The sequence below is a fragment of the Aptenodytes forsteri genome, unplaced genomic scaffold (assembly GCF_000699145.1).
Source record: "Aptenodytes forsteri isolate BGI_AS27 unplaced genomic scaffold, ASM69914v1 Scaffold433, whole genome shotgun sequence".
In the NCBI taxonomy this organism is placed as follows: domain Eukaryota; kingdom Metazoa; phylum Chordata; class Aves; order Sphenisciformes; family Spheniscidae; genus Aptenodytes; species Aptenodytes forsteri.
In genome coordinates, this window is record NW_008795028.1 from 900,363 (window position 1) to 926,143 (window position 25,781).

General features: G+C 37.0%; 1 protein-coding gene across 1 annotated transcript; it reads left to right on the forward strand.

The window, feature by feature from the left end:
• Nucleotides 1-61: 61 nt before the first annotated feature.
• LRRCC1 (leucine rich repeat and coiled-coil centrosomal protein 1) lies at nt 62-22,534 on the forward strand (the record flags this gene model as incomplete). Its single annotated transcript, XM_019471206.1, has 18 exons — nt 62-290; nt 639-704; nt 1,484-1,651; nt 3,260-3,429; nt 3,534-3,743; nt 4,528-4,730; nt 5,512-5,698; nt 6,030-6,178; nt 7,338-7,542; nt 11,500-11,639; nt 12,999-13,200; nt 14,263-14,448; nt 15,703-15,877; nt 16,611-16,774; nt 17,683-17,891; nt 18,092-18,229; nt 21,632-21,767; nt 22,388-22,534. Coding segments are annotated over 18 exons (3,060 nt in total), but the record flags the coding sequence as incomplete, so codon positions are not given.
• Between the last annotated feature and the right edge of the window lie 3,247 nt (nt 22,535-25,781).

Below are 25,781 nucleotides of genomic sequence, written 5' to 3' on the forward strand. Positions count from 1 at the left end.
GGTCGTGCTGGGTAGAGCGGCCCGGGAATGAAGCGGCCCGGGAACGAAGCTGCCCGGCTGATGGCGGGTGCCTTTCCTTCGCAGCTTGCTGGAGGTGTCCCTGAGCTCGGACCTGCACACGCTCAACGTGCACTGTAACCGCATCGCCAGAATCGAAGGGCTCGGCCACCTCCGGAATCTGCGGCATTTAGATCTGTCATCAAACCAAATCCGCCGGATCGAGGGGCTAAGTTCCCTGGCTAATCTGCGCACCCTGAGCTTATCCTGTAACCTGATAACGAAAGTGGAGGGTCTGCAATATTTATTTCTGTCCATTTAGAAACTCATTAAGCTTTTCTAAGAGTCGTGTTAAAGCTCTCTTCTGGAAAGTATGCGTATAATTAAGGTTATACGAAGCTAGTATGAGCTACTAATCATATTATTATGTAAATTTTAAAAAGTAGATAGTCTCTGTAAGCTTTATCGTAGCAAAATGCCTTAATTTAGAAGGAAAAATTGCTTTTTGTATTATGATTGTAGTTTATTGTCATAATTTGTAGTTGTGCTTTTTAAAGGCTTACTTTGCAAGTTCTGATTTGATGAAAGCAGAGCATTCTTCTGAAAATCTTACTGTTTATTTTTTTCCTCATTTTGTTTAGGACTGGAAAAGCTCTTTAATTTAACTATACTGAATTTGTCTTACAATCGCATACATGATCTCTCTGGTAAGTGATTTTGGCATGTGCAGTGTAATAAAAAGCATTTGCCTCAATTTAATTTTGAAAAACTTGACCAAGTGTATTTTTAGAAGTTTCTAATAGTTCAGCCAGTTGACTGAGTAATTGCTGCTAAAGGTGGCAATTGCTGCTACTCTCGGCTTTCAAGTTTCTAACATAAAGGGTTGTTCTGAACTGGAATTTATTCTCCTGCATTTGGTGAGGTCGAGTTTATTCACAAAGTAGTACAGTAAACATTTCAAACTTATTTCCAAAGTGAAAAATGCAATAGTCTCAGAAGATATTTCAAAAAAAATCATATCTTTCCTTTTTATGGGACAAAAATGCAACTTTGGATATGATATAGAAGTTCTCTTCTAAATTTATTTGTTGAAATGGTCAATCGTTGCTTCTAAGTAAGATTTTTAAGCTACAGAATCAAGGGAGTTTGTAATAGAAAACTAAAAAACATTGGTAACAATTTTGTTAATGAACTGAGTTACAAAAAGGAACTTCAAGCAAAATGTTTATTTTTACATGCTTCTTAACAGTTAGAAACTAATCTGTTTCTTTAAAGTTAGCTCTCATAACTAGCTTAAGTGTTGTACTGTGTGGTAGTGTACCGCAGCTAATTAATATATGTAGACAGGGATATGGAGCAAAAGTTGTTACGTCATTTCCAGTTATTATTTACTGAATATTTTTCAACAAGATGCCATTTGTTCTAAACCCTATAGTCTAGGATCGTAGCAGAAGTCATTATTTTGTGGTTTTTCTCAAATTTTCAGGATTTCAGTGCCTTCATGGAACCAGTCATAAGATTAGCCATATTGACCTTCACAGCAACTGTGTAAACAATATTAATCACTTACTTCAGTGCACAAAGGGGCTGCGCTGCTTGACGAATCTGACACTGGAAAAAAATGGAAAAGCCAATCCAGTTTGTCACACAGCAGGTATGGATCTCGTGTTAGGTAGACACTTTGTGCTTGTTAGGTCAGTGATTTCCCTTAAGCTGTGAGCCAGGTTCTGAAGCTTGCAAATTCATTCATAAACTGGCCAGCTTGCAGAAATTTAAATTATGTAAAAATTAATTTGGTTTTCGTAAAAAAAAATTAATTTTTCCCCCCCCCCGGAACCCCCGGAATATTCTCAAAATTGTAACTTGTTGTATGCTTTGATAAGGCTCAACTTTTTACATATTATTTTAGGTTAAGGCGGGAGATAGACAAAGAGTGATGGGAAGAGGAAGTATTGCAGAAATAGGAGGAAAGGAGTATTAATAGAAGTGAATGGGTGGGCAGGGAATCTGAAGAATGTACATAGAGATATTGAACTATATAGAAAGGGGGCAGGCATGGGAAGTAGATGGTCATCTACTGATAGAGGCCACAAGAGGAAGATCAGTAATAAGCACTATTAGCCTTTCCTCCTTTTCCTACAGCTTCAGTAAGCAGTGACAGACTCTAAGATGCTCTGCAGTAAGTAGCATTTTCATCAAAATAGGCAGGGATTTCACTAGGCAGCATGGAGACAAGTTGGAGGAATGCGGGTGGATGTATCACTTTCAGTTGCGCTGCCTAGAGCTTCTGGTTTGAGGGTAGGTTTTTCATGCTGTTTAAATGTTACGCCCTGTCTTCGAACAATTTAAATTGTAGCATCCTGTTTTGGTGCAGGTTTTGTTTGTTTTCTTCATTTGTGTATAAGAGAGGGGAGAATCTCCTACAGGAAAGTAGCAGTGGAGGACTGATACTTTTGGGACAGCTCAAAGATAATTTCATTACAAAGAGCAGAACAGTAGGAATTACAATAATACAAAATAACAACCATATCATGAGCATGTAACTGATACAGGTGTAATATGTGTACAGTTCTTAGAAAGAAACCTCAGAGATAATTGAGGGAAGCCAAATAAGGTCTTAGAAATGTTTTCGAAAGCACCCATGAACAAGTTTTACAAATGCATTCAGGCACCATGGAAGCAGTAACAGGACTATTAAAATTTACCTGGGTAACTTAGAAAATCCCACTAGTTTTCTTCTGTAAGTGTTTACATACCTCTTAATATGTACCTCTTTGCTGACACTTACTTTTGAAACTGCAATGTTCAGAAGCCCAAATTCTATTAATTTAAAGAAATTTAGCTTCAATGCCTTACAGTTTCATAACGCCTTATTTCATTCACTGAAAAAGGATGAAGTTATCTAAGCCCTTTCAGAACTTGCCTTTCCATTACTTTTTTCTATCCTTGCACTTCATACAACTGTTTTGGTGTAGTAGGCCAATATTAGAAGGTTTTCTGTGCAACTGCAGTGTGCTGATGGTGGTGGGGAAATCCCTGTGTAGACCAGGACTAGGCAGGCAGCTTCCCAGTTAATTTGTATTGTAATATTGTCTGTTGAAAGCCTTATGGGTGGGGAAACGTGAGACACTTGTAGATAACTCACTACTTTTTTCCTTCCATTAAAAATGCAATTAATAATTTAAGATGACAGGGCACCTAAAATACACTAGACATCTCCTTCGGAGATTAATTTCAATTTAAATGTGGTCTTTTCCTCAAGGTTATAGAGAAACTGTTCTTCAGACGTTGCCCCAGCTAACAGCTCTAGATGGAAGAAATATTTCTGGTGAACCAGTGGACCTGGCAGAAGAAAACTGTTCAGATTTGCAGTGTATAGAAGACATTTTGGGCTCTTTGGTTTCATCTGGGTGCCCCTCATCCAGAGATCAGGTGCCATAGTTTGTGTGCACTGATTTTAAAATTGATACATTTTATTTTTATATCGCATGCAACTCATTAATTAATGTTACAAGGGTTGTCTTTCCTTTTGACAGAACTATGTTACCTTACCGGTGGTGACACCACATATCGACCAGGCATTAGCTCATTTTCGTCAACGTACAAGAATACCAGTACAAAGTGCCATCAGCTCCTCTACAGAGCTTGTCTCATCTTCAGAACCAGAGAAGGCTGAACTTGATAAAATATACAGTGAGATGAGGATTAAAAAAATAGAAGATCAAATTTCACAGATACTGCAAAAGGTGATTTTTTTTTTTTTTTTTTTTCTGTGATTGCACAGAAAGTTTTGTTTGTAAAATGAGGCATACCTTTTGATGATGCAAAAGTTTGCTGGGACAGACTGGAGCATTTCTACCCGTATGTATGTGCTGGTGTGTTCTTAACATTTTTGAGAAACTGGGAATAAATTAAAAACAAGTTTTTAAAACTGAAGATTGCACTTTGAATCATGAAAACTTTCATACTGAATAAAAACAGTGTATGGGACTAGGAGAACTATCTGATCATATTATATTAGAAAATTATTTTCTGGGTTTTTTACCCTGAAGCCATCAATATAGTAACTGAACCAGAGAAAAATACAAAATGCAGCAAAATATCAGGATTATAGAGTTGGTGAAAATTAATTTTGCTAACAGGTCAAGTTGGTCTGATGTGTTTGTCAGGTATGTTCTTTTAACAGTGTGTGGTGTACCCTGCATATTTGCAAGGCTTTTTTGGTTTTAAGTGCTGCATTTGTTTTACATTTTGCACCAAGCTTCTATACCTAAGGATTTCACCAAAATTGAGGTATTTCAAAAAGATACAACTATATGTTCTCAAGCATGCTGTTCTATTGGGTTTATTTTATCTTTAAAACAACAAAATGTTTTAGCAAGGAGGGAGGGGGTTGTTTGGAAGCAATTATTTACTTTTCTATCAAAATTATTTTGTGTGAACTTTTTAAAAATAGCACCTGAATAAGTGTTAGAAATCAGCCAGTTAGAAATTGTAGAATGTATAGATAAGACTTCAATCTGTTCTTAGGTGTCTGATACCTCAAGAAGGGAAGCTCCTCCAAATGTTCTCAAAGCTAAGAGAGACACAGATCCAACTTCTGAGAGTGAAAATGAGAGTGGGAAAGAGAACAACAGAAAGGTGGTGAAAAGAAGCAAGATCCCTACTTACCGTAGAACTACCTTATCTACTAGGTGTCACGCGAATCACCTTAAGAATAAAATAACTGACAGGTATCTCAATGTTTGCCATGTAAAGCCAAAATGAACTAAACTGAATATTGTCAGAGTGAACATAGTTTAACTTGAAACATTTTGCTGAAAGCGGTAGGTTGGGTAAATAGCTCTGTTAGTAATGCTCTAAATATTACTAGCTAATGAGGCTTCACTCAGTCATTTCACTATATGAGCGTTTTCTGTCTTTAGGTGAAAAGGAAATTGAACTGAAGATTCCAAAACAAACACTTTCAGAATTCTAACAGCTTATATTTTCACCTTTGTTTTAAATTGTGGTAACAGAAGAATTTTTCACAGACAGAAGAACTGAGTCATTAAAAAATAAAAATAAAAGATTCATGGTGCCAGAATGATGGTCAAGAATATAACTGTCCAGATTTCGTGATGAAACTGAGCATGCCATAGTAGTTTGTTTGATTTATATAGTAAATATCAGAAGTGATGGATAGAAGATGATATAAATTGGAATATATTAGTTTAGTCAGCCACTGCAGCTCTACAGCTACTCTGCTCTAAAATTGTTTCATATCTATGTGATCACAAGATGTTTTTCAGATAACAACTACTAGTACTAATTTTTTCTTTTACAGCTGAAGATTTGAATTTAGCTGTTTGCTTTATGATCTGCTTGCAAATGATTTTCTATGTGGTTTTGAACTCTACAATTCAGCTTCTACACAGAACTGTAAAATTTTGTCCTGTAAAAGTGTCTGAATCCCCTGTTACTGTTTAAACTGTGCATATTCTTAAATATACCTTCATGTCCCGCTATTAATAGGGAAGAGAAGAAGAGTTCCTCAAAGTGTCCACGCTCCAGTCAGAGAGACTTTCATCTCAATTCATCATCGGATACTCGAGACTTGGAAGTAGTGGGAAGAAAAGCTGAAATATTGACTGGAAGACAGAGCAATATAGAAAAAGTAGAAGACATTAATTCAAATGCCACAGAGGAATCAACATACCGAGTACGTTTTGCACCATTTCAAGTTAAATATGAGTATGTCCTCACCTGAAGACAAGCATATGTCTCCCAGTGAAACTTTAAAATTGGAGGTGACAAAAATAATTGCGTGTAGATAGTATCAAAAAATAGTGGAGTTCTTGTAGTATCAGCTGGAAGAGAATTTATTTTATTTCACTTTTATGGGGGTTTTTGGCCTGGTTGCTTCCACTTTCCTCTGTCATCTATGAATTCCAGAAAGACAAAAAATCTTGTTCTACAATTATGAATATTGTCATTTTTGGCTACATTTGAATGCTTCCTAGTAAGTTGATGCTTACCACATTCTTGCTAAGGTGCTGATTCAAGAACTGGATCAGGAGAAAGAAAGGAGGTGGAAAGCAGAGCAAGCAGAGAAGAAATTAGTAGAGCATGTCAGAGAGCTACAGAAACATGCAAAAGAAGAAAAGAATATTCAGAGTATGGCTGTATACACTACAGACAGGTAGGGAAACAAAGTGCTGTTTTGTGCGTTTTTTAATTCAAGACAATTCAATTTATAGGCTTAAGAATTGAGAACAGCTTTAAACAATATACTTGGAAAATAATGTTTCAAGAAGTAGTGCTAGAATTTCTTTCGGTATTACCTAATGAAATTCCTTTCTGCAGCTGTGCAGCTTTCTTCCTGTTCTTGTCCCAGAACAGTATCAGTATGTCACCCCATTTCTAGCCATTACTGTCCAAGCAATCTGTATCATAACTGTACTTTCTCTTTCAGCTCAAGCTCCAGTAGCTGTCTCATATCATACTTTCAGCTTCCAATTCCCAATCTTCCTTTCCACCTATACATACAGCGTTCTTTTTTTCCTGCGCAGTGCACTTGAACAAAGATTTTTCTGGCAGGCCAGAGTTGGCCAATAGGCAGTATGTTGTGCAGGTCAGGCCTAGCATATCCTCCTGTAGACTGCTATCATCATCCCTGTAAGTTCTTAGCAGCATCCTTTTTTTCAAAAGTTCTCCCTTCTAACAAAGCAGTGTTTGTTGTCAGCTATGATTGGAGATGTCTGCTCTATTTGTCTTTTTCTTAACTGCATTGTATTTATCAAAGACACGTTTTCTTTCTTGTAAGGAAGAAACAAGCCAAGTGCTTCCTGAGTTACCATCCATGACTGACTGTGATTATTTCCCTTTTTTCTTTTTGTTTTACGTTTATTTCCCACCTTTATTTGTTACCATCTTGGATAAGAGGCTTACTATGTTCCTTTTCTTTTGAGATAGATCTTATATCAAAAATTATTAGAATATTCAAGGATATTTCAAAGTTTTCTGAAGAAAATTATTAAATTACAAATTCATACTATATGTTCGATTTCTGTATAAAGCAAAATGATACTGGAATGACATTTCTTTAAAGGCCTATCTATGAGGTTGTCTCCAGCTTAGTTTCTTTTAAAATGAAGATCCATATAGTAATGCTACACATGACTTCAGTAATATTTTACATATTTTTAAACAGTTTTACGTGACACTACTGTAAATAGTAACACTCAGCAAAGAACAAGATACGATGCTACAACACTTACTAATGTCTTTTTCTCAATGTATTTGGCATCAAACTAAATACTAAAATGTTTGTAATACAACTTTATTGCATTTATTCTCAGGTTAAAGGAATTGATATTGAAAGAGAGAGATGTTAAAGCAAGACTGCAAGCAGATGTCCAACAGTTGAAAGGTGAAACTGAAAGACTTACTAATGAGTTAAATCAAGCAAGAAATAAAGAAGCAGAACATCAGAAGGCCATGCAAGCTTTAGAAGAAACACTATCCAAGATGGAGGCACAGAGATTGCAGCAACGAACTGTGGAGGTAAATATTTTTCATAAGTAAATAATACAATGGTAACAGGATGGCTACTATAATCCTAGATATTAAGAAACACTAGATTTTACAAGCCTTAAGTCTAAGTTTTCCCCAATAAAAGCTGGGGCTTTTTTTCCTACATAGTAGTAGTTAATAAGTATCCATTTTAATTGTCAATTAATGTCTTTTATAAATAGAAGTATGTCATGTGATGTGGTCTTAAGATAAGATGCCATCCAGAGGGACCTGGACAAGCTGAAGAAGTGGGCCTGTGTGAACCTCATGAGGTTTAACAAGGCCAAGTGCAAGGTCCTGCACCTGGGCTGGGGCAACCCCCAGTATCAATACGGGCTGGGGGATGAAGGGATTGAGAGCAGCCCTGCCGAGAAGGACTTGGGGGTACTGGTGGATGAAAAGCTGGACATGAGCCAGCAATGTGCGCTTGCAGCCCAGAAGGCCAATCGTATCCTGGGCTGCATCCAAAGAAGCGTGGCCAGCAGGTCGAGGGAGGTGATTCTGCCCCTCTACTCTGCTCTGCTGAGACCCCACCTGGAGTACTGTGTCCAGCTCTGGAGCCCTCAGCACAGGAAAGACATGGACCTGTTGGAGCACATCCAGAGGAGGGTCACAAAAATGATCAGAGGGATGGAACACCTCTCCTGTGAAGACAGGCTGAGAGAGTTGGGGTTGTTCAGCCTGGAGAAGAGAAGGCTTCGGGGAGACCTTATTGCAGCCTATCGGTACTTCAAGGGGGCTTATAAAAACGATAGCGACAGACTTTTTAGCAGGGCCTGTTGCGACAGGACAAGGGGGAATGGCTTTAAACTAAAGGGGGGTCGATTTAGACTAGATATAAGGAAGAAATTTTTTACGCTGAGGGTGGTGAAACACTGGAACAGTTTGCCCAGAGAGGTGGTGGATGCCCCATCCCTGGAACCATTCAAGGTCAGGTTGGACGGGGCTCTGAGCAACCTGATCTAGTTGAAGATGTCCCTGCTCATTGCAGGGGGCTTGGACTAGATGACCTTCAGGAGGTCCCTTCCAACTCAAACTATTCTATGATTCTATGATTGTGTGATAAAAGAGAACAAGTTCTATGTACGTAACACTGAGAGTTGATATTTTCTGAAAATATACAGTAACAAAGACAAGTTTTTTAAAACGTTGCTGAAATCGTTGAAGAACTTACTAGCAGGATGGAAATCTGGTGGTTCTGTTTGTTTTGCTGATCTAAAGAATTAGATGCTTTTAATTGCGACCGGAACAAAACAGTAATTGCCGAGAACTTATTTTAAAGATTCTGGTTGTTTTGGGATTTTTTTGTGTTGTTTTTACAGCTGGAGAAGTTAATGATGCTTTTGTTGTCAGAGGCACTTTGTTCAGTATACAAATACATAAGATCAAGATGCTGGACCAGATACTGCCACTGTTTCTGACTGAATAATTAATTGGTGAATTTTCAGTGGCCAAATGCTGCATCCTCCAATATCTGTACCTATTGTTTGATTATATTCCTATATCAGCCTGTTCCTGTGTCACTGAACAGAAATTGAATCCTAATATATCCATCCTGAAAAGTCTCTGAACTGCTAGTATGGTGCTGTAGGATGTGTTGTCGCTCGGATACCCTGAAAGGAAACAGAATGAGGGAGTGTGCTGACAGCCAAACTGCAAGTGCCATTCAAGTTATGGATTAGCCACCCTCCACTTTAGGCTCCTGTTCAGGCATCTGAGCGGCTTGTCCATTTTCTTCCTTACCTGTAAATAACCTGGAGCTATTACAGATCTAGAAGTGACCTTCAGTTTAGATCAGGTATCTGCTTGTCACTTTGAAAAGTACTAAATTTAGTGATTTAGAGAAGAGGAGAGTGGTTGTGTGTTTTTATTTTGTTTTGTTTTTCTTTTCCTATAAGAAAGGAAATACCTTATTGGTGTATGAGGTTTTTATTTTTCCTTTAATGAGCTTGAAGAAATAAGTCATTTCTTTTGATAGTAGTAGCATCGTTTTTATTAACTGCAAAACTTTATTACGGGAAGGTCTTTGTTCCTGTCTTTAAGATCCTGTAGCAAATACTCTTTAATAATTATGTTTCAGAGAATAATCATGATGCTCTAGAAGCTAAATTCTCTGAACTAAATGTTCAGATTTAATATACCTTTGGCCTATTCTATCAACTGTAAGATTAACAAATTCTATAATATTTTGTAGAGCTTTCTCATAGTACACATTGACAGTTAGTTTCAATGGTAAATTATGGTTACTCTAGGTAGTCACTGTTTAAGGATTTCAGTCAACATTACTTCTTTAAGGGATTCAAGATAAATAAGTTACTGTGCATCTAAATGTGTACCCTATTTTCTGGCAGTCTTTAAACTTGCATGTGTTCTCACTTGAAATTTTTGGTTTTAAGTGCTTCAATTTAGGCGAGAATTGCTTCACTTCATCCACAAAACAACAGCAATACAGTGGGGTGCATCTAAATGTTACTCATGAAGAGGCCTAACATGTAGAACGTGAGAACTTAGCTTCATACTCAAGCCTCACAAAAATTTTCATACAACCTAAGTTACTGTATGAACTTTAGGTACCTCTGGCATTCTCAAGCTGGAACTCATGCAGCAGTGCTTACGTATCTTAAGGGACGTTGCAGGAGATGATAAACATTGGAAACAATGTTTTACTCGTCAGTGGAGGACATGCCATACAGTTGTTCCTTAATTTTTTAATTTTCATTTTGATTGATCAAAAATCAAGTTGAGGGGACAGTTGTGATGGAATTCTGAAAGAAAACAGATTTGGGATTTTTTTTTTTTTGTCTTTTGTGAGGGTTGCGGGTTTTTTGTTTGTTTTCTTGTGAGAGTTGGAAAGTAAACTGGGTTCTCTGCATTCTAGCTCTGCTGTTAGATGACTGACACTTAGAATAATCTTGAGTATGGTCCATTAGCCATTCACAGATTTGATACTCTGGAAAGCAAAGAGAATTAGAATAAGTACAGAATGTGGATACCCTTTGCTTTGCTTAGGAGGACAGGCTGACGAGATAGTTAAGTTCTTGCTGCTCACTGCTTGAGCACAAAAGGATTGAGATGAATGCTACAAGTAATGATTAGCAGTAAGAATATCTCCATTAACATCACCTCTGCTGTTTCAGTTGCATGTTCTAACTTACAGCCTTCTGAAGTGTCTTGACTCTGAATTACCATTTAATGAGTAATTAAAACCTTTTTTATAACTTTTTTCCTATCTTTTTTTTCCTACTTGTTGAGTCAGAAAAGACAGCTTTGTATGTAAAAGGCTTAAGATTATAAAATGGAATTATTCATAAAAGCTTGCATTAAATGGAAAAAGTAGAGTATGCCACCTGGTGCTTACACTGATCCTCCATTTTTCATAAAATCATTAGAAAGCAGCTCTGTTAAGCAACTTTAAACTGTAAAACACAGAAAGATACAGATTTTTTTAACTGGAGTGTTAAAAAAAAGTTATATTGAATACATCTAAAAATGTTTTGCTTGAAACTCATACAAGTATTACAATACGAGAGTTTGTAATTGAGGAAATCATTCTGCCAATACACTTGTTCCACTTCTGCAGGACACTTCCAAGTTCTTCATAAATTAAGTAAATGTCCTTGGGTTTTCATGAAAGTTGCTTTTTTTTTTTGTGTTGTAGTGCGTTAAGACTTAATTTTAAACACCTTGTTTTAATTTCTGCAAGCGTAACAATATATTAAGTAAAAAAAAAAATCCTTCCTTTGTCTTGGGCTAGGTAACATAATAAAATTCCGTAAAATTTTTTGAAAAATACTGACAATTGTGGAGCATGCTGTAAACATAATGGCCCAGGCAGACATGTATAAAACTTTGATAAAGCACCTGTTCCTTTGTATTCTAGTATAAGACATGAAGAATAGATTACAGTCTTAAGAAAATCTTGTTCCTCTCTTTATGAATTCTACACAGATGAAACAGGTGCAAGAAGCAGAGCTTAAAGCATCAGCAAATGAAAGAGAAGTACAGTTACTTCGAATATCCTTTCGACAACAGAAGGAGAAGGTAAAACAACTACATGAACTTCTTATATTAAGAGAGCAAGAGCAAAGGTACGGGGTCTTCTACTTTCTTTTCACAAGTTAATAGAGGTGCTAGTATTGCAAATGTGTTTTGTTTAAATGCGTTCTGCAAAGTGTGGGTGTGTTTTGGGGGTTTTTTGTTTCTGGTTTTTTTTTGTTTTTTTTTTTTAATGGGAGAGATGGTCTTTGTAAAAATGTAGATGTCTTCCCACCCATTTTCTTGCTCGTGTAAGAATATCTTCATATCTTGTAGATTCCTGACTCGTAAGTCCATGTAGGCAACTGTGATCTTCCGGCCTTTCATTTGATAGGTTCTTGTCTTATTATATGGCTGAACTTTTTATTTCCTGGATTAAAGATTATTTTAAATACTTAATCAGAAAAAAATAAAATCGCATTTGAATAAAAATAAAATCGCATTTGAATTATTGTCTGAAGATTTGCATATACTACAATAACACAAAGTGTTCCAAAAAAAAGTCAGTTTCTACAGTATCTTGCTTTAGGGTGGGTGGGTGGCTTGCCTGGCTCTTTTCCTCTTTCCTCTCAAAATTTCCTTTTTTTTGGAGAATACTTGAACATAAGTTCTATACTGTTTAGCTAATACAATCAAATATGTGTACAAACTAAAGCAACAAGTGGTGTGTGGTATACTAGTATGTGAGGGAGGTTATTAATAAAATAAGCTGGTTACACTTGCTAAATTTTACAAGGATAAATGTATTCAGATACCAAGATAACTGCAGGTTTAGATGCGAAGAATCTGATAGCTGTGTTTTGAGAACTTCCAGTTATTAAATCTCCAAAAGATGTAATGTGAAGGACAGCAGATGTGTTTGTGCTTTAAAGGAGATGAACAGAATAGTCTTAAAGTACAGGGTACTTCTGCTTCAACATTTTCCTATAGGGATGCTTCCAGACAGGAAGGAGGCTTATCCTGGAACCCTTTAGGTCTCCGTTGCTGCTGCTTTTCAGGTTTTTGGGTCTGAGTGAGAAGCAGCAGTTGTTGGGTGAGGGTGAAGAGAATGACTGCAAAAGAGGGTATCTAGCTGTACAGTGCTTTTCCCCGATTCCAATGTCTTTTCCAGATCTTTGTTAACAGCAAAACAAACAAATGCTAACTAACAGCAAAAGAGCAATTAAATAATTTCTACAAAAGTTTGAATTAAAAAGTAAGGTTATTCCTTTGGGTGTTTTAACAGTAGTCAACACACTTTTCCTCATCCCAGGGCCATTGTCATAGAAGACTGAAATCTGTCTGTGAAACTAAGGCATCTGTCCCATTTATTATGTAACTTACTATCCTTTTTAAGAAATACTAAGGAAATTAATTGAAACAGCATTGTGAGATGCTGCAGTTCTTGTCTCAAGTATGTTTGGTAACTTCAGGAAAGAACTTGAAACCCGAGTTGCTTTAAATGGACCTGAATTTCAAGATGCTTTGTCAAAAGAAGTGGCTAAAGAGGAGCAGAGGCATGAACAGCGTGTTAAAGAATTTCAGGAGAAAATTAGTATGTTAAACCAGAAGTACAAAGAGTTAGAAGATGAATTTCGTTTAGCTTTAACTATTGAAGCAAAAAGGTTTAAAGAGGTAAGACTAAGAGAACATTTCAAACTAGGTGGAGTTGTAGTTCTCTTTAAATGTGTTGGTTTTGGGGGGTGAGGGTATTTTGGTTTTTTGTTGGGTTTTTTGTTGTTGGGGTTTTTTTGATCCTTAAGGTCTTTGCCTCAAGGATTCATCTAAAAATACTGGTAGTAAGCTTTGAAATATCATGATTAGAACATAGACACCAAATGCCAAGTCAGCACTTGAAAAACCCAGTATTTTTGTTCATAAGTAAAAGTTAATCAAAAGAAATAAGAAAAATTTCTATCTGGTGGTATTAATTTCTTTTAAAAGATCTTGACCTTCTATTAGAATATATTCAATTATTGTAAACTCTTGTGGTGTTTTGATAAGGTTATGGTTACATATATACTAGTGTATTTAATAATAAAGTTCCCTATTGTTTAACTTTTCAAAATTGAATTTTGGATATGCATTTTGAAATTCAAATTCAAAACTTGCTTACTAAATTCCTTAGATAACATACAAAATAATGTGAACACTAACCATAGAAATAAGTTAAGTGAAATAAAATTTTAAATGCTTCACCTCCACTTAAACTTGGTTTTCTTCATTTTTAAATCAGTTGGATACATGGGAGAAGAGGGGAAAGAAAAGACTGGTTTTTCACCATTTAAATCTTTCTCTTGCAAGGAAAAAAAATAGAATTAATTTTAAGTTCTTCTTTCCAGATTTTAGTAATGATCTTAACAATGAGATTAAGTCAAGGCATTGTTTTCATTTCCCAAGCTATGGTTTTTCTGCTGTGCTTCCCATCCACCCATGATTTTTTTTTTCCAGGTTTTTTGTTTTGGTTTGGGTTTTTTTGTTTTTTTACAAATCTGTAGCTGAGCAGAACCAGTTTTTTGAGTTGAAGTATCACCAACAAACTGGTAGAAAACCAGCTTCAGATATTCACTAATTTCGCATACTGTTGATGAACTTCTATTTCTTCCTTTATTTGAAATTCAAATGTCATTTGTGTGTATGCATACACACTTTTTCCAAATGTTAGCATTTTTCAAGTCTTATCTTATAAAACTTTAGGTAAAAGAGCATTTTGAAAATGTTGCTGCTGATCTAGTTGAACATAAACGAGCCCTCTTTGAGTTTGAACAAAAGGAAAAAGAGATGGCAAGTCTGATCCAAGACCTGACAAGTATAGTGAAAGAACAGAAAGAAAAGATTGCAGAATTAACAAAATCAAATGGAGAAGCTACAGCAAACCTAAAGGTACTTGTTTCAAAACATTTGAACTACATATATGATTTTTTTGGTAATATTTTATGTATAAAAGTAACAATTCCATACAGGGTAGATTGACTGAAAGATGCGTGTTTCCTGTTGCACTAAAACCTAGTACTCCACATCAGCCTTTATTCTTGCATCTTGCACTTCTATTTCTCACAAACACTGCTCCCCATATAGCAAAATCTAGACTCAGTCATGTCTTCAGAAGTGCACGCCTTGCGTTATGAGCGCTAGCAGTTTGTATATAATCAACTGCATCACTCTAAACTGAGATTTAAAAAGCCTGCATTAATAGCCCTGACCCTTTGTAAATTCGAAGTAATGGAACATGGTTCTGCAGTGGTCACTATATGTGAAGTAAAAATGAAATTGAACAAATAATCAAGTGTAGTTATTAGCAGCTTAATATCTCCGAGAGTTGCATAAAATTAGCAGTATTAGTCATTATCTACTAATTGTCTAATTTTAATGTTAAATACTGTGGGCACAGTTGCTTTATCTTACACTACTGATTGCTGTATGCTAACATATTATAGTACTACGTTGTCTGTATAAATAACTCTTAAACATCTTAGAAACCTAACTTTTAAACTGTTGTGTGATCCAGTCCCTGTATGTATCCAGTCCATCTTTATGTTAAAACTTCTGTGCGGTACAACCCCTGCACAGATGTTTCTGATCTCCCTGCATGTTGCTGTTGGGGTGTCCAAACATTGTGTTGCTATACAGAATAGGATTCTGCCAGTCAGTGATGCTGCTAAAAACAAAATTAAAAAATAGCTATATTAAACAGCTGTAATCTGTAAAACAAAAAGTAGCCTGCATAACTGAAGATAAATCTTTATCATGGGAAGTGGAAGTTCATCCCAGCTTCTGTCTGTTTTCTTTTGATTTGGTTTTTAATATCTTACCTTGACTTTCTGTTTCTCTTTTTTTGACTTGTGCATTTATAATTCTAAACAGGTTTTTATAATGGCACTGATAATTTAAGGAGGCTGTTTAAAAATCAGCTTTAGAGTTTTCTGGGACCGAAGCATGTCTATTTGAAGCAAACATTTGTGTTTCATTACTGGGAAGAGATGCAGATAGAACCCCGTATGCAAACAGAATATTCCTCAGTTAACTTAATTTGCTGTATATAAGTATTACTTTCCTAGCCACTTAGTATTGATTTGAAATTTTTGAATACTTGGTTTAAAGGATCTTACTGTCTTTTTCCAACGTTCATTCATACAGTGTCGCACTGGAGAACTTGAAACTGTGATTGAGGAGGACAAACAGAAGGCTGTTCAAGTTGAACTTCTGAAAAAGGAAAATGGAAAACTTATTTCTCAGCTGACAGCCCAGGAATCTGTGATCGATGGGTTAAAAATGGAAAGAAAAATATGGGGGCAGGAGTTGGCACAACAGGGTAAAATAATATATTGTTTTTTTCTTTTGCAGAAAAAATGGTGGGTGTTCAATATCATACCTTTCAAATAAATGCTCCAATATAGTTGTAATCATGACAGGGTCTCTGGATGTCTTGTTGATCTTACCCAATTGTAAAGATGATGTGCAAAAATAGATCTTCTGTAGTACGCAGGCCATTATAGGAGCTATAACAGCAGTTGTGTGAGTTGGCTGCGAATACAGCTTATCTATTTCCCCAAAATGTCAAAATACCATGCTATACAAAGAACTTTTACATATGAAACTAGGAAAACAAGGATTTGTAAATAGTGTTATGTAATGCTACTCATCTATCAGATAAGTCTAACATGAAAATTTCAATACATATCTTTAAAAAAAAAAGTTAAATACTGGGTGAAAAAAAGCTTGGGCTTTTTTCATTTTTCCCTGATTCATGCAACTCAGCACCACCTTGTGGGTTCTTTGAGATTGGCTGGGTCTGTAAAAGTAAACAGTAATTCTTATCAGAGAACTTTTCAAAGGATAAAATACAGATGTTCAGTTTTACATTTCCTCTTAAGTGTTGCCTACCTACAGATCAAAGCCCTACAGCATTTCCAGCGGGCAAAATGGTCATGTTTGGTTTTTAAGGTGGTTCTTACCTTCGCTTCCCCCCCCCTCCCCTGACATTATACATCTTAGCACTCATTTTACAGATGACTTCCGTAGTGTGAATATCCTGTTTTATCTAGGAGCTCATCTTGCTCAAGATCGGGGAAAACTGGAGGCAAAAATTGAAGTTTTAACGAATGAGATTGAGATGTTAAAAAAGCAAAAGGAACAGGACAGTGATACTATAAGAATTAAAAACAAAATAGTGGATGATCAGACAGAAACAATTAGGAGATTAAAAGAAGTAAGTGCCATGCCTGACAATTTGTGTGCTTAGCTAAAATTAAGACTTGCAGTGAAAGTTACTGTAAAGACTGTAATGAAAGCTGGCTCTGCATGCCTAGTCTACCAACTCAGAAAGCGCAACCAGGCTGTTAGTGGCAATTGATTTCGCTGAGAGCAGGAGAGGGCCTTGTATTAACTTGATGTACAGAGATGTTACTTTGAATCTCTCAGTGAACCATATTTATGTAAAGACTTTCTTCTCTTTGCCTTGCTTCCTGATAATTCCATTATATAATATCCATTCCTGATAATGGTTTTGAGAGAGCGAAAACTAGGGTAGCATAATTCTTCCTGTGTGTTTAAAAGAAAAGGGAAAAAAAATTTTAAAGTTTGCTTCAGGTTTATTTTACAATGTAAATATTTTTTTCTTTATTCTGTTCTTGTAAATCAATATTCTAACAGCAGAGCTACTATGTTTTGTTCTATTAATTCCATTCATCTCATTTAGAGACTTAAGACTTCAGCTTATTAATCAGAGCATAGTTTTATAGCATGTTACATCAGTTGCAGTTAGATATGTTACTCATTAAACTATATAGCCACGTAACAAGGTCAGCTCAGTGATTTGTGTATGTAGAATAAGCTGTTGTATTAGAGTTCTAAATAACTTTTTTCTTAACTTGCTTTCAATTTCAGATTTATGTTTTGATTTTTTTTTTTTTAATTCTGACTTCTTTCGAATGAAGATTATTTAACTGGCTATGACTTTACTAAGTATTTTTCATATAATAATACAATTAGAAGAGTAAACTTTCACGTGTCCATCTCTGCTTTATTCCAGCATAGACTAAACAGATACTCTTAACGGGTAAAAATAAAGTTAAATTGAAGGGAGTTTCTGTGTTCTAAAATATTTATCTTCTAAAGGGCTTACAAGAAAAAGATAAACAAATCAGAAAACAGCGTGAAGAAAATTTGGAAGCTCAGAAATTTTTTCAAGTACGGTTGGATGAAAAAGCTGCTGAATTTGAAGAGCTAATGGAAAAAATAGAAAGGCAAAATGAAAGAAAAGAGGAATTAAAGCAACTGCTAGAAGAAAAAGAAGTAGAGCTTGATGACATTAAGAATGCACACAGGTGATACATACAAGTGGCAATAATTCTTTGGGATCATAATAGTATGCAACACTTCCTTGAAGTTATTCTATGTTCAGAGAGTACTTGCTATTAAAACCCCCAGAAATGTGGAAAAATGGAGGCATGGAAAACTTTTTTTTTCCTGCCCTCCTAAGAAGTGGTATCTACATTCATTGTAAATATGTGCATTTTATTTTCAGTGCACTGAAAAAGAAGTGGCAAGGTAAAGGAGAGCTATTAAGCCAGCTGGAGGTGCAGGTTAAACAAATGAAGGAGAGCTTCGATATCAAAGAGAAGAAGCTGATCGAAGAGAGAAATAAAAGTCTTCAAACTCAGAGGTGAACACCTTAATAACTTATGTTGTGACTGCTCAGTTAGTATAGAGTTGCACTGTTAAGTATACAAAAACGTTTGATTATGTGATGAAAGAATGCGTAATACCTTTTTAAGTACTTGGTGAGCCCAGTTGCTGCAAACTTGGTGTGCGTAGAAGTAATTCTTGCTATACAGAAGGTGACTTACTTCATGACACTAGCATTCAGTTACAGCATTTGTCCTCTAATCTTCTTAGCTATGTTCCCATTTTCTTTGAAAATAATTGGAGCCTACACTCATTCCTCCCTAGCACGCCTATTCCACCACAATACTTTTGGTTTACCTCTGTGAGGAAACTCCCATGTCACGCTCACATGATAGGGACTCTTACGCAGTCATCACACATGCTGGCTGGAGCCATGCAGTGAAGGTGCTTGTGCACGTGAGGCACAGTCTCACAGTCTGTAGTGGGGTTTCTTTGAGCATGAGCCTGTCAACCTTCTAGCTTGTGACCAGGATGCACGGGACAAATTGGTTGCAAATCACAGGTCAAGCCAAGCAGTTGTGGCTGGCATTTGGGCTTACGAGAGAGGCCACAGTGCTTCACTAACGTCTGTGTGGGACAATGAAAATACCTTGTGTGCTGTGCAGGAAATCGAGGACAGATCCTCAATACTTACCACAATAATACTAATAAATATTTCGGTCTGTGACAAACAGACTGTTTATAAGTTACCTGTCATTCTCTTCCCATACAAGTAGTAATAGATTTTTAATTTATTATTCCTCTTGTACTGTCAATTTTTTTGAGCAGGTAATAGTAAATAGGAGGTGATACAGAAACAAATACTCATAACCCAGAAAATAGTCAGGGACTTAGATAATGCTCAGTTATTTCAAATGCTTCTGGCATTATGGAGAATTATGGTAGACTGCTGCCTGAGGTGAGCTTAGATTGTTAGTATGATTTTTACTTTATTCTTTGGCCCCTTTCTCTTATTCTTCTTCCTTCCTCCCAATTATTCTTAAGAAAAGATTAGCTAGTTAATAAAACAGCGTGAAGAAAATTTGGAAGCTCAGAAATTTTTTCAAGTACGGTTGGATGAAAAAGCTGCTGAATTTGAAGAGCTAATGGAAAAAATAGAAAGGCAAAATGAAAGAAAAGAGGAATTAAAGCAACTGCTAGAAGAAAAAGAAGTAGAGCTTGATGACATTAAGAATGCACACAGGTGATACATACAAGTGGCAATAATTCTTTGGGATCATAATAGTATGCAACACTTCCTTGAAGTTATTCTATGTTCAGAGAGTACTTGCTATTAAAACCCCCAGAAATGTGGAAAAATGGAGGCATGGAAAACTTTTTTTTTCCTGCCCTCCTAAGAAGTGGTATCTACATTCATTGTAAATATGTGCATTTTATTTTCAGTGCACTGAAAAAGAAGTGGCAAGGTAAAGGAGAGCTATTAAGCCAGCTGGAGGTGCAGGTTAAACAAATGAAGGAGAGCTTCGATATCAAAGAGAAGAAGCTGATCGAAGAGAGAAATAAAAGTCTTCAAACTCAGAGGTGAACACCTTAATAACTTATGTTGTGACTGCTCAGTTAGTATAGAGTTGCACTGTTAAGTATACAAAAACGTTTGATTATGTGATGAAAGAATGCGTAATACCTTTTTAAGTACTTGGTGAGCCCAGTTGCTGCAAACTTGGTGTGCGTAGAAGTAATTCTTGCTATACAGAAGGTGACTTACTTCATGACACTAGCATTCAGTTACAGCATTTGTCCTCTAATCTTCTTAGCTATGTTCCCATTTTCTTTGAAAATAATTGGAGCCTACACTCATTCCTCCCTAGCACGCCTATTCCACCACAATACTTTTGGTTTACCTCTGTGAGGAAACTCCCATGTCACGCTCACATGATAGGGACTCTTACGCAGTCATCACACATGCTGGCTGGAGCCATGCAGTGAAGGTGCTTGTGCACGTGAGGCACAGTCTCACAGTCTGTAGTGGGGTTTCTTTGAGCATGAGCCTGTCAACCTTCTAGCTTGTGACCAGGATGCACGGGACAAATTGGTTGCAAATCACAGGTCAAGCCAAGCAGTTGTGGCTGGCATTTGGGCTTACGAGAGAGGCCACAGTGCTTCACTAACGTCTGTGTGGGACAATGAAAATACCTTGTGTGCTGTGCAGGAAATCGAGGACAGATCCTCAATACTTACCACAATAATACTAATAAATATTTCGGTCTGTGACAAACAGACTGTTTATAAGTTACCTGTCATTCTCTTCCCATACAAGTAGTAATAGATTTTTAATTTATTATTCCTCTTGTACTGTCAATTTTTTTGAGCAGGTAATAGTAAATAGGAGGTGATACAGAAACAAATACTCATAACCCAGAAAATAGTCAGGGACTTAGATAATGCTCAGTTATTTCAAATGCTTCTGGCATTATGGAGAATTATGGTAGACTGCTGCCTGAGGTGAGCTTAGATTGTTAGTATGATTTTTACTTTATTCTTTGGCCCCTTTCTCTTATTCTTCTTCCTTCCTCCCAATTATTCTTAAGAAAAGATTAGCTAGTTAATAAGACTGCATATTTATCTAGCAGTGATAACCACACAGTTACTGAAGGAATAAGCTAGTATGACTAAGGTTTTTTTGCTTTACATTTTTAAATTAAACACTTTGATTAATTACGCTTTCGCTATTACTTTAAGGAAGGTAATCTGACTAATAAATGAAAGAAAATACCTTGATGGTCAAGTTTTGATTTAGAAAACAAACAAAAAACACAAACGAAAAACAACCACCTCAAATAGTCAATAGTACTAGGTTTTGGAATTGTTGGAAGATCAGTAGTGAAACTGAAATTTTGTCCCACGTAATTCCATTTCGTTTCAAAATTTTGGTGTAAATTAATTGTATAGTGGAATAATTTGCCTTGCTTTCTGTTGCTACATATTTTAGAATTATCCCCTAAAAGCAGAATTTGCTTGGAGTCAAGGAAATGCTTCAGTACTGTGAAGCAGACACTTGTCTATTTCTGTGAGACACAGGCTTACAGGCCGTTTACAGGATCGCATAGTTCAGTCATTGACTTCTCAGGAAGCAAAAGCATAGTAAGTAGAGGTTTGAAAACAGGTGGAGTTCTTATCCATGTTGACAGTAGCAAGCCTGAATTTTTGTATTATTTGCTAGTGATTAAATGCTCCTGCTAAGAGGAATGCTGGAAGCCCTAAACATGGTGTGTAAAACTAGAACACGCACTTGAGAAAACAGGACATCTTCTGATGCTAGATATTGAAATAATTGTCTTTGTGCCCATGTTATTAAAACCTTATCGAAGGCAGAATTGGGCAAAGCAAAATACTTCTGTTGTTTGCAGGAGTGTGATTTTTTTTTTTTAATCTTTTTTAGGATTGCTGTGGAAAAGCTTCATGAAATGGATGGTGCTTTTAGAAAACAACTTGAGTCAATGTTGGCAGCTCATCATGAAGAACTACTGCAGCTGGCAAATGAAAAGGAAAAACAAATTGAAGCAGCAAATGAAAAAGTAATTTTAATACTAAATTTATATGTTTACTGTATTTGCATTTTTATTCTACAGCTGCTACAACAGTGGCGCTTGGAAGTCACCTGTTTGTATCTATCTGGCTGATCTCTGGATGGAAACAGCCCTGGTTTAGTACTCAATCTTTGAACAGCAAGAAAAGCTCTAGAACTGTACGATCATGAGGTTCTGTATTCAAGCGAAGTAAAGTTGCATGCTATGTAGCTGCTACGAGTTGATAGCTAAACATTTCCTTATCTATACAGGCAAGAATAATGAAGATTATGCCAGATAATCCATTTAACTCACCTATGCCAGTGTTAACAGTTACTGTTCCCGTCATACACTGCATTCTTCCTTAGTGTGACAACGGGTGCTTTTTCTGCATAGTAGGCATTTTGGTTTTGATACATTACTCGCTATCTCCTAGCAAATTAATACTTTTTTTTAAAGCAAAATTCTGCTACTGCATCCTGTGGCAAAAGTAGTGCATTGCTTATTTAAACATAAGCATGTAACTCTTGCATTGCTTATCAGTGTTAAAAGTTGCCAAGATTATATGGGTGTGTTAGGTATATTAAGGAAAAGCAAGAATTCTATTTGATCTCTGTGTGCTCTTTCAGGTTTACTGTGTTGAAGAAGAAATGAGGCAGCTTCTGCAGGAAACAGCAAACAATAAAAAAGCCATGGAAAATAAAATAAGACGACTTACACACGCACTGAATGATATTCAACAAGATCTTTGAAGAGTAATACAAGTTTTTAGTGTATGTATTAATACACAAACTTAAGCAAATACATACACTACAATGCACTTTTCCTTGTTTTCTAGAGAATAAATTCTTTGTGATATATTTTGATGGTTCAGGAATCAGACATAAATATTTGTACAATATTTACATAATAAATAGTTATTTCTAACCCTTGGTTATTTTTAACTGTTTCGTCAAAATGGGTCAAAACATATATATAGATGAAAAGCATCATATGAAATTAGGAATTAGTGTGTTTAATGAGAGAAAAGAAGGTAGAAGCAAAGGCCCAAAGAAACGGGCTCAAAGGTTTCCTTCACTGGGGTAAAAATTCTTGTAATGAGAGATCCAAGAATTTACCTGAAAATACGTTTAATCCACCACTGTTGATGAAGAATGCATGACTCCTGCAACTTAGAGTGGCTTTTTTGGCAGCATATTTTGGTTCTCTACAGCAATAGGCTTCCTACCAGGCTTTTGAAAAATAGGCGATAATAAACAGCTTCTTATGGAAGCCGATCATAAGCCTTATGTTAATGATTGTTATACTTCTTTCATGATGGAGACTTTACCATCTCCACTGTACTCAGGCATTTATTTCATTTGCTTGTTCTCAGAAGATCCTAAATTGTTACTGTACTGCAGCAGACTCTGAAGTGTTTAATGCTGCAGTAGTAAGTAGTAAAATCAGTTACTTGTTGTTACACCAGGTGGAGCTATTTCTTCCCACCTTGCCCCATGCAGTAGCTAAAGCAGAGTCCTGTTGCTCCAAGGATGAGAGAAGCCACTAAGCCGACTTTACCATCAGCTTGTTCAGAACCCAGGCATAAGCACATTGATAGGGTATAACTGTATATGCATTTCTGTGCCCAGCAGCCCTGTAAAAGTACTAGTGCTAGTAAAAGGCTTCTGGCCTTTGGCTAACTGTGCAAGGCCTGTTGGGCTTGTTATCAACTTGTTATGAGAACTTGCTGTGTGAACCAGAGCTTGATACCAGCTGCCTCTTGTTACAAGGGGCTGCTTATGTGTGGGATGTAACAAAGGCCTTGAAAACACGAGCACAAGTTGAAAGCAGAGGCCACGGCACCAAAAACAACTCGCTGACGGTCAGTGACTGGTCTTAGAAAAAGCATGACCTTGAGAGCTGGGAACAGACTGATTTTGCTTTAAGAGAGGAAGCAGCAGTGAAGCAAAACAAAAAAAACAAAAACATCAGTCCAACAACTGAATGAGGCACCTGCAGTGGCCTGGGAATGGCCCAGAGATTGCACGGCCTTATAAAAGGGTAAGATCCCAAATTTGTGGGAGGGACCAGAAAGCAGAAAGCTGCCTCAGCTTTGGCTCACTGCATCCTGCAGCTGGCCCCTGAGACCACTGAGGACCGGAGCTGTCAGCGCTAACGAGGAGGCATCGGCTCTGTGGTACTGTATACTCCCAGCTAAGGCGGGATATAGCTGTTAAGGACTGACTGCTTTGAATCCGTGCTAACAGTTGATAATATGTAAAAATTAACACATAGTGGTAATGGTTAGCAAGGTGTAAGAACCATCTCTTAGCACAATTGGGTATGAATGTCAGTCTAGTAGATTTTGCTGTGAAGTTTAAAATTAGCCTAATTTATTAGTCTACTGGCATCCCAGTGATCTCTTCTTGATTCCCTGATACAAATATATCAATGTTATCTAAATGCAGAAGAAAATGACTTCTTATTCTTACCTTGTGCTCTACACACTCCTGCTTCTGAAGAAGCAACGTTACGTGAGGAAATACTGTAGAACAGCTTTCCAGGTATTTAAATGGATATCACTGGCGCAGAAAGGTTGCACCACTTCAGAGTGCTTTTCTGTCATGATTATCAAGTGTTTCCTTGGGTACTTCTTTTTTCTTTGCTTATTATTTGACCAAGCTACACTTGGGTGAAGTAACTGAATACCTGGAATGCACCAGGAAGGTAAGATAACTTATTTTTACCCCGATTCGATTTATTAATACCAGCTCAAGGTTTTTCCTCCAAAATTTTCATTCTGAAACTATTTTCTGATTTCATCACAGGGAGTTGTTACTCTTTTTAACATAAATTCTTTTTATTCCTTGCTCTTGGCTCAGAAATCTCATACTACAGTACTTGGGTGCGTGCACGCGTTAGTAGTGTTTGGATTGTTTGTTCTTCTTGCGGCTAATTCTACCTTTGGCATCGTTTCCCTCTTTATGCTTGCATGGCTTCTTTGGAGCTTTTTAATAGATATTTAAGTGCTTTCTACCTTCAAAATGATAAAATAATAAAAATATGGTGTAGGTCAAAGCTGTACCAAATTTACCTATTCACAAGGATAAATTTCAGCCTGACGTTACTGAAAGGTATAAAATAAATGCATGAATAAATAAAAATATAAATGAACTCTGACCTTGTCAGATGCGATGCAATGCATGTTCTCCTGCATTAATCACAACAATTTAAAACTGATTCCGGTATTAGATTCTGGTTTGTTTTCACTTCCAGACAAGATAATGGATCTATTTAAATCAATATTGAATGTGCAATCAGTCAGGAAATTCCTGTTACCCGAGACCAGGAGGAATGTGATTCAGGGTCCAGAGAGAGTGCATACCCGCTTGCTCCTATACCTATGTATATTGCCCTGAACATGCTATTATCTATGAAGGTACAGCTCCTATGTGACATGGCACATTCAGTGTAACGTCCCTTCATAATGTGCTCCCTTGCCTTGTGTGATGGGGGGATCTGAGGGTCTTTTCGCAACAGCGTTTCTTTCTTGAAGTGCATCTCTTGAATTTTTACGCTATGTGGACCTTAAAGCTTCTCTACTTTTATCTGATGGTAACTGAAGGAAGGAGGCGTACCTCAATGAAGGTTAAGGCCGAGTATATTTGGACACCAGTGCAAGGGACGAAATTCTCAGTACCTCTCGCCAGACCGTCAGCGTGTCCTGTGTCTGGCCTCAGGAGCTGTGAAAACGTGTTTTATACTTAATCTAAGTGGGTTTATATCAAATGCAAACGGTGAAATGAGTGATGAGTGACAGTGGGTTTATATCAAATGCAAACGGTGAAATGAGTGACAAGGAGCTATGGGGTAAGGGAAAGGCAGGCTTGCGGGGGCACATCGGGCACTCGGGTCGGTCCTCCCTTCCTGAGGCGGACTCCTGGCCTGCGCCACCCGCCCTGGGGAAGCCCGGGCGAAAGCCTGGCCCGGCCCGCGCCAGCCAAGCCGTAATGCTTCTCCCGCATGCCGCGGGGTTGCCCG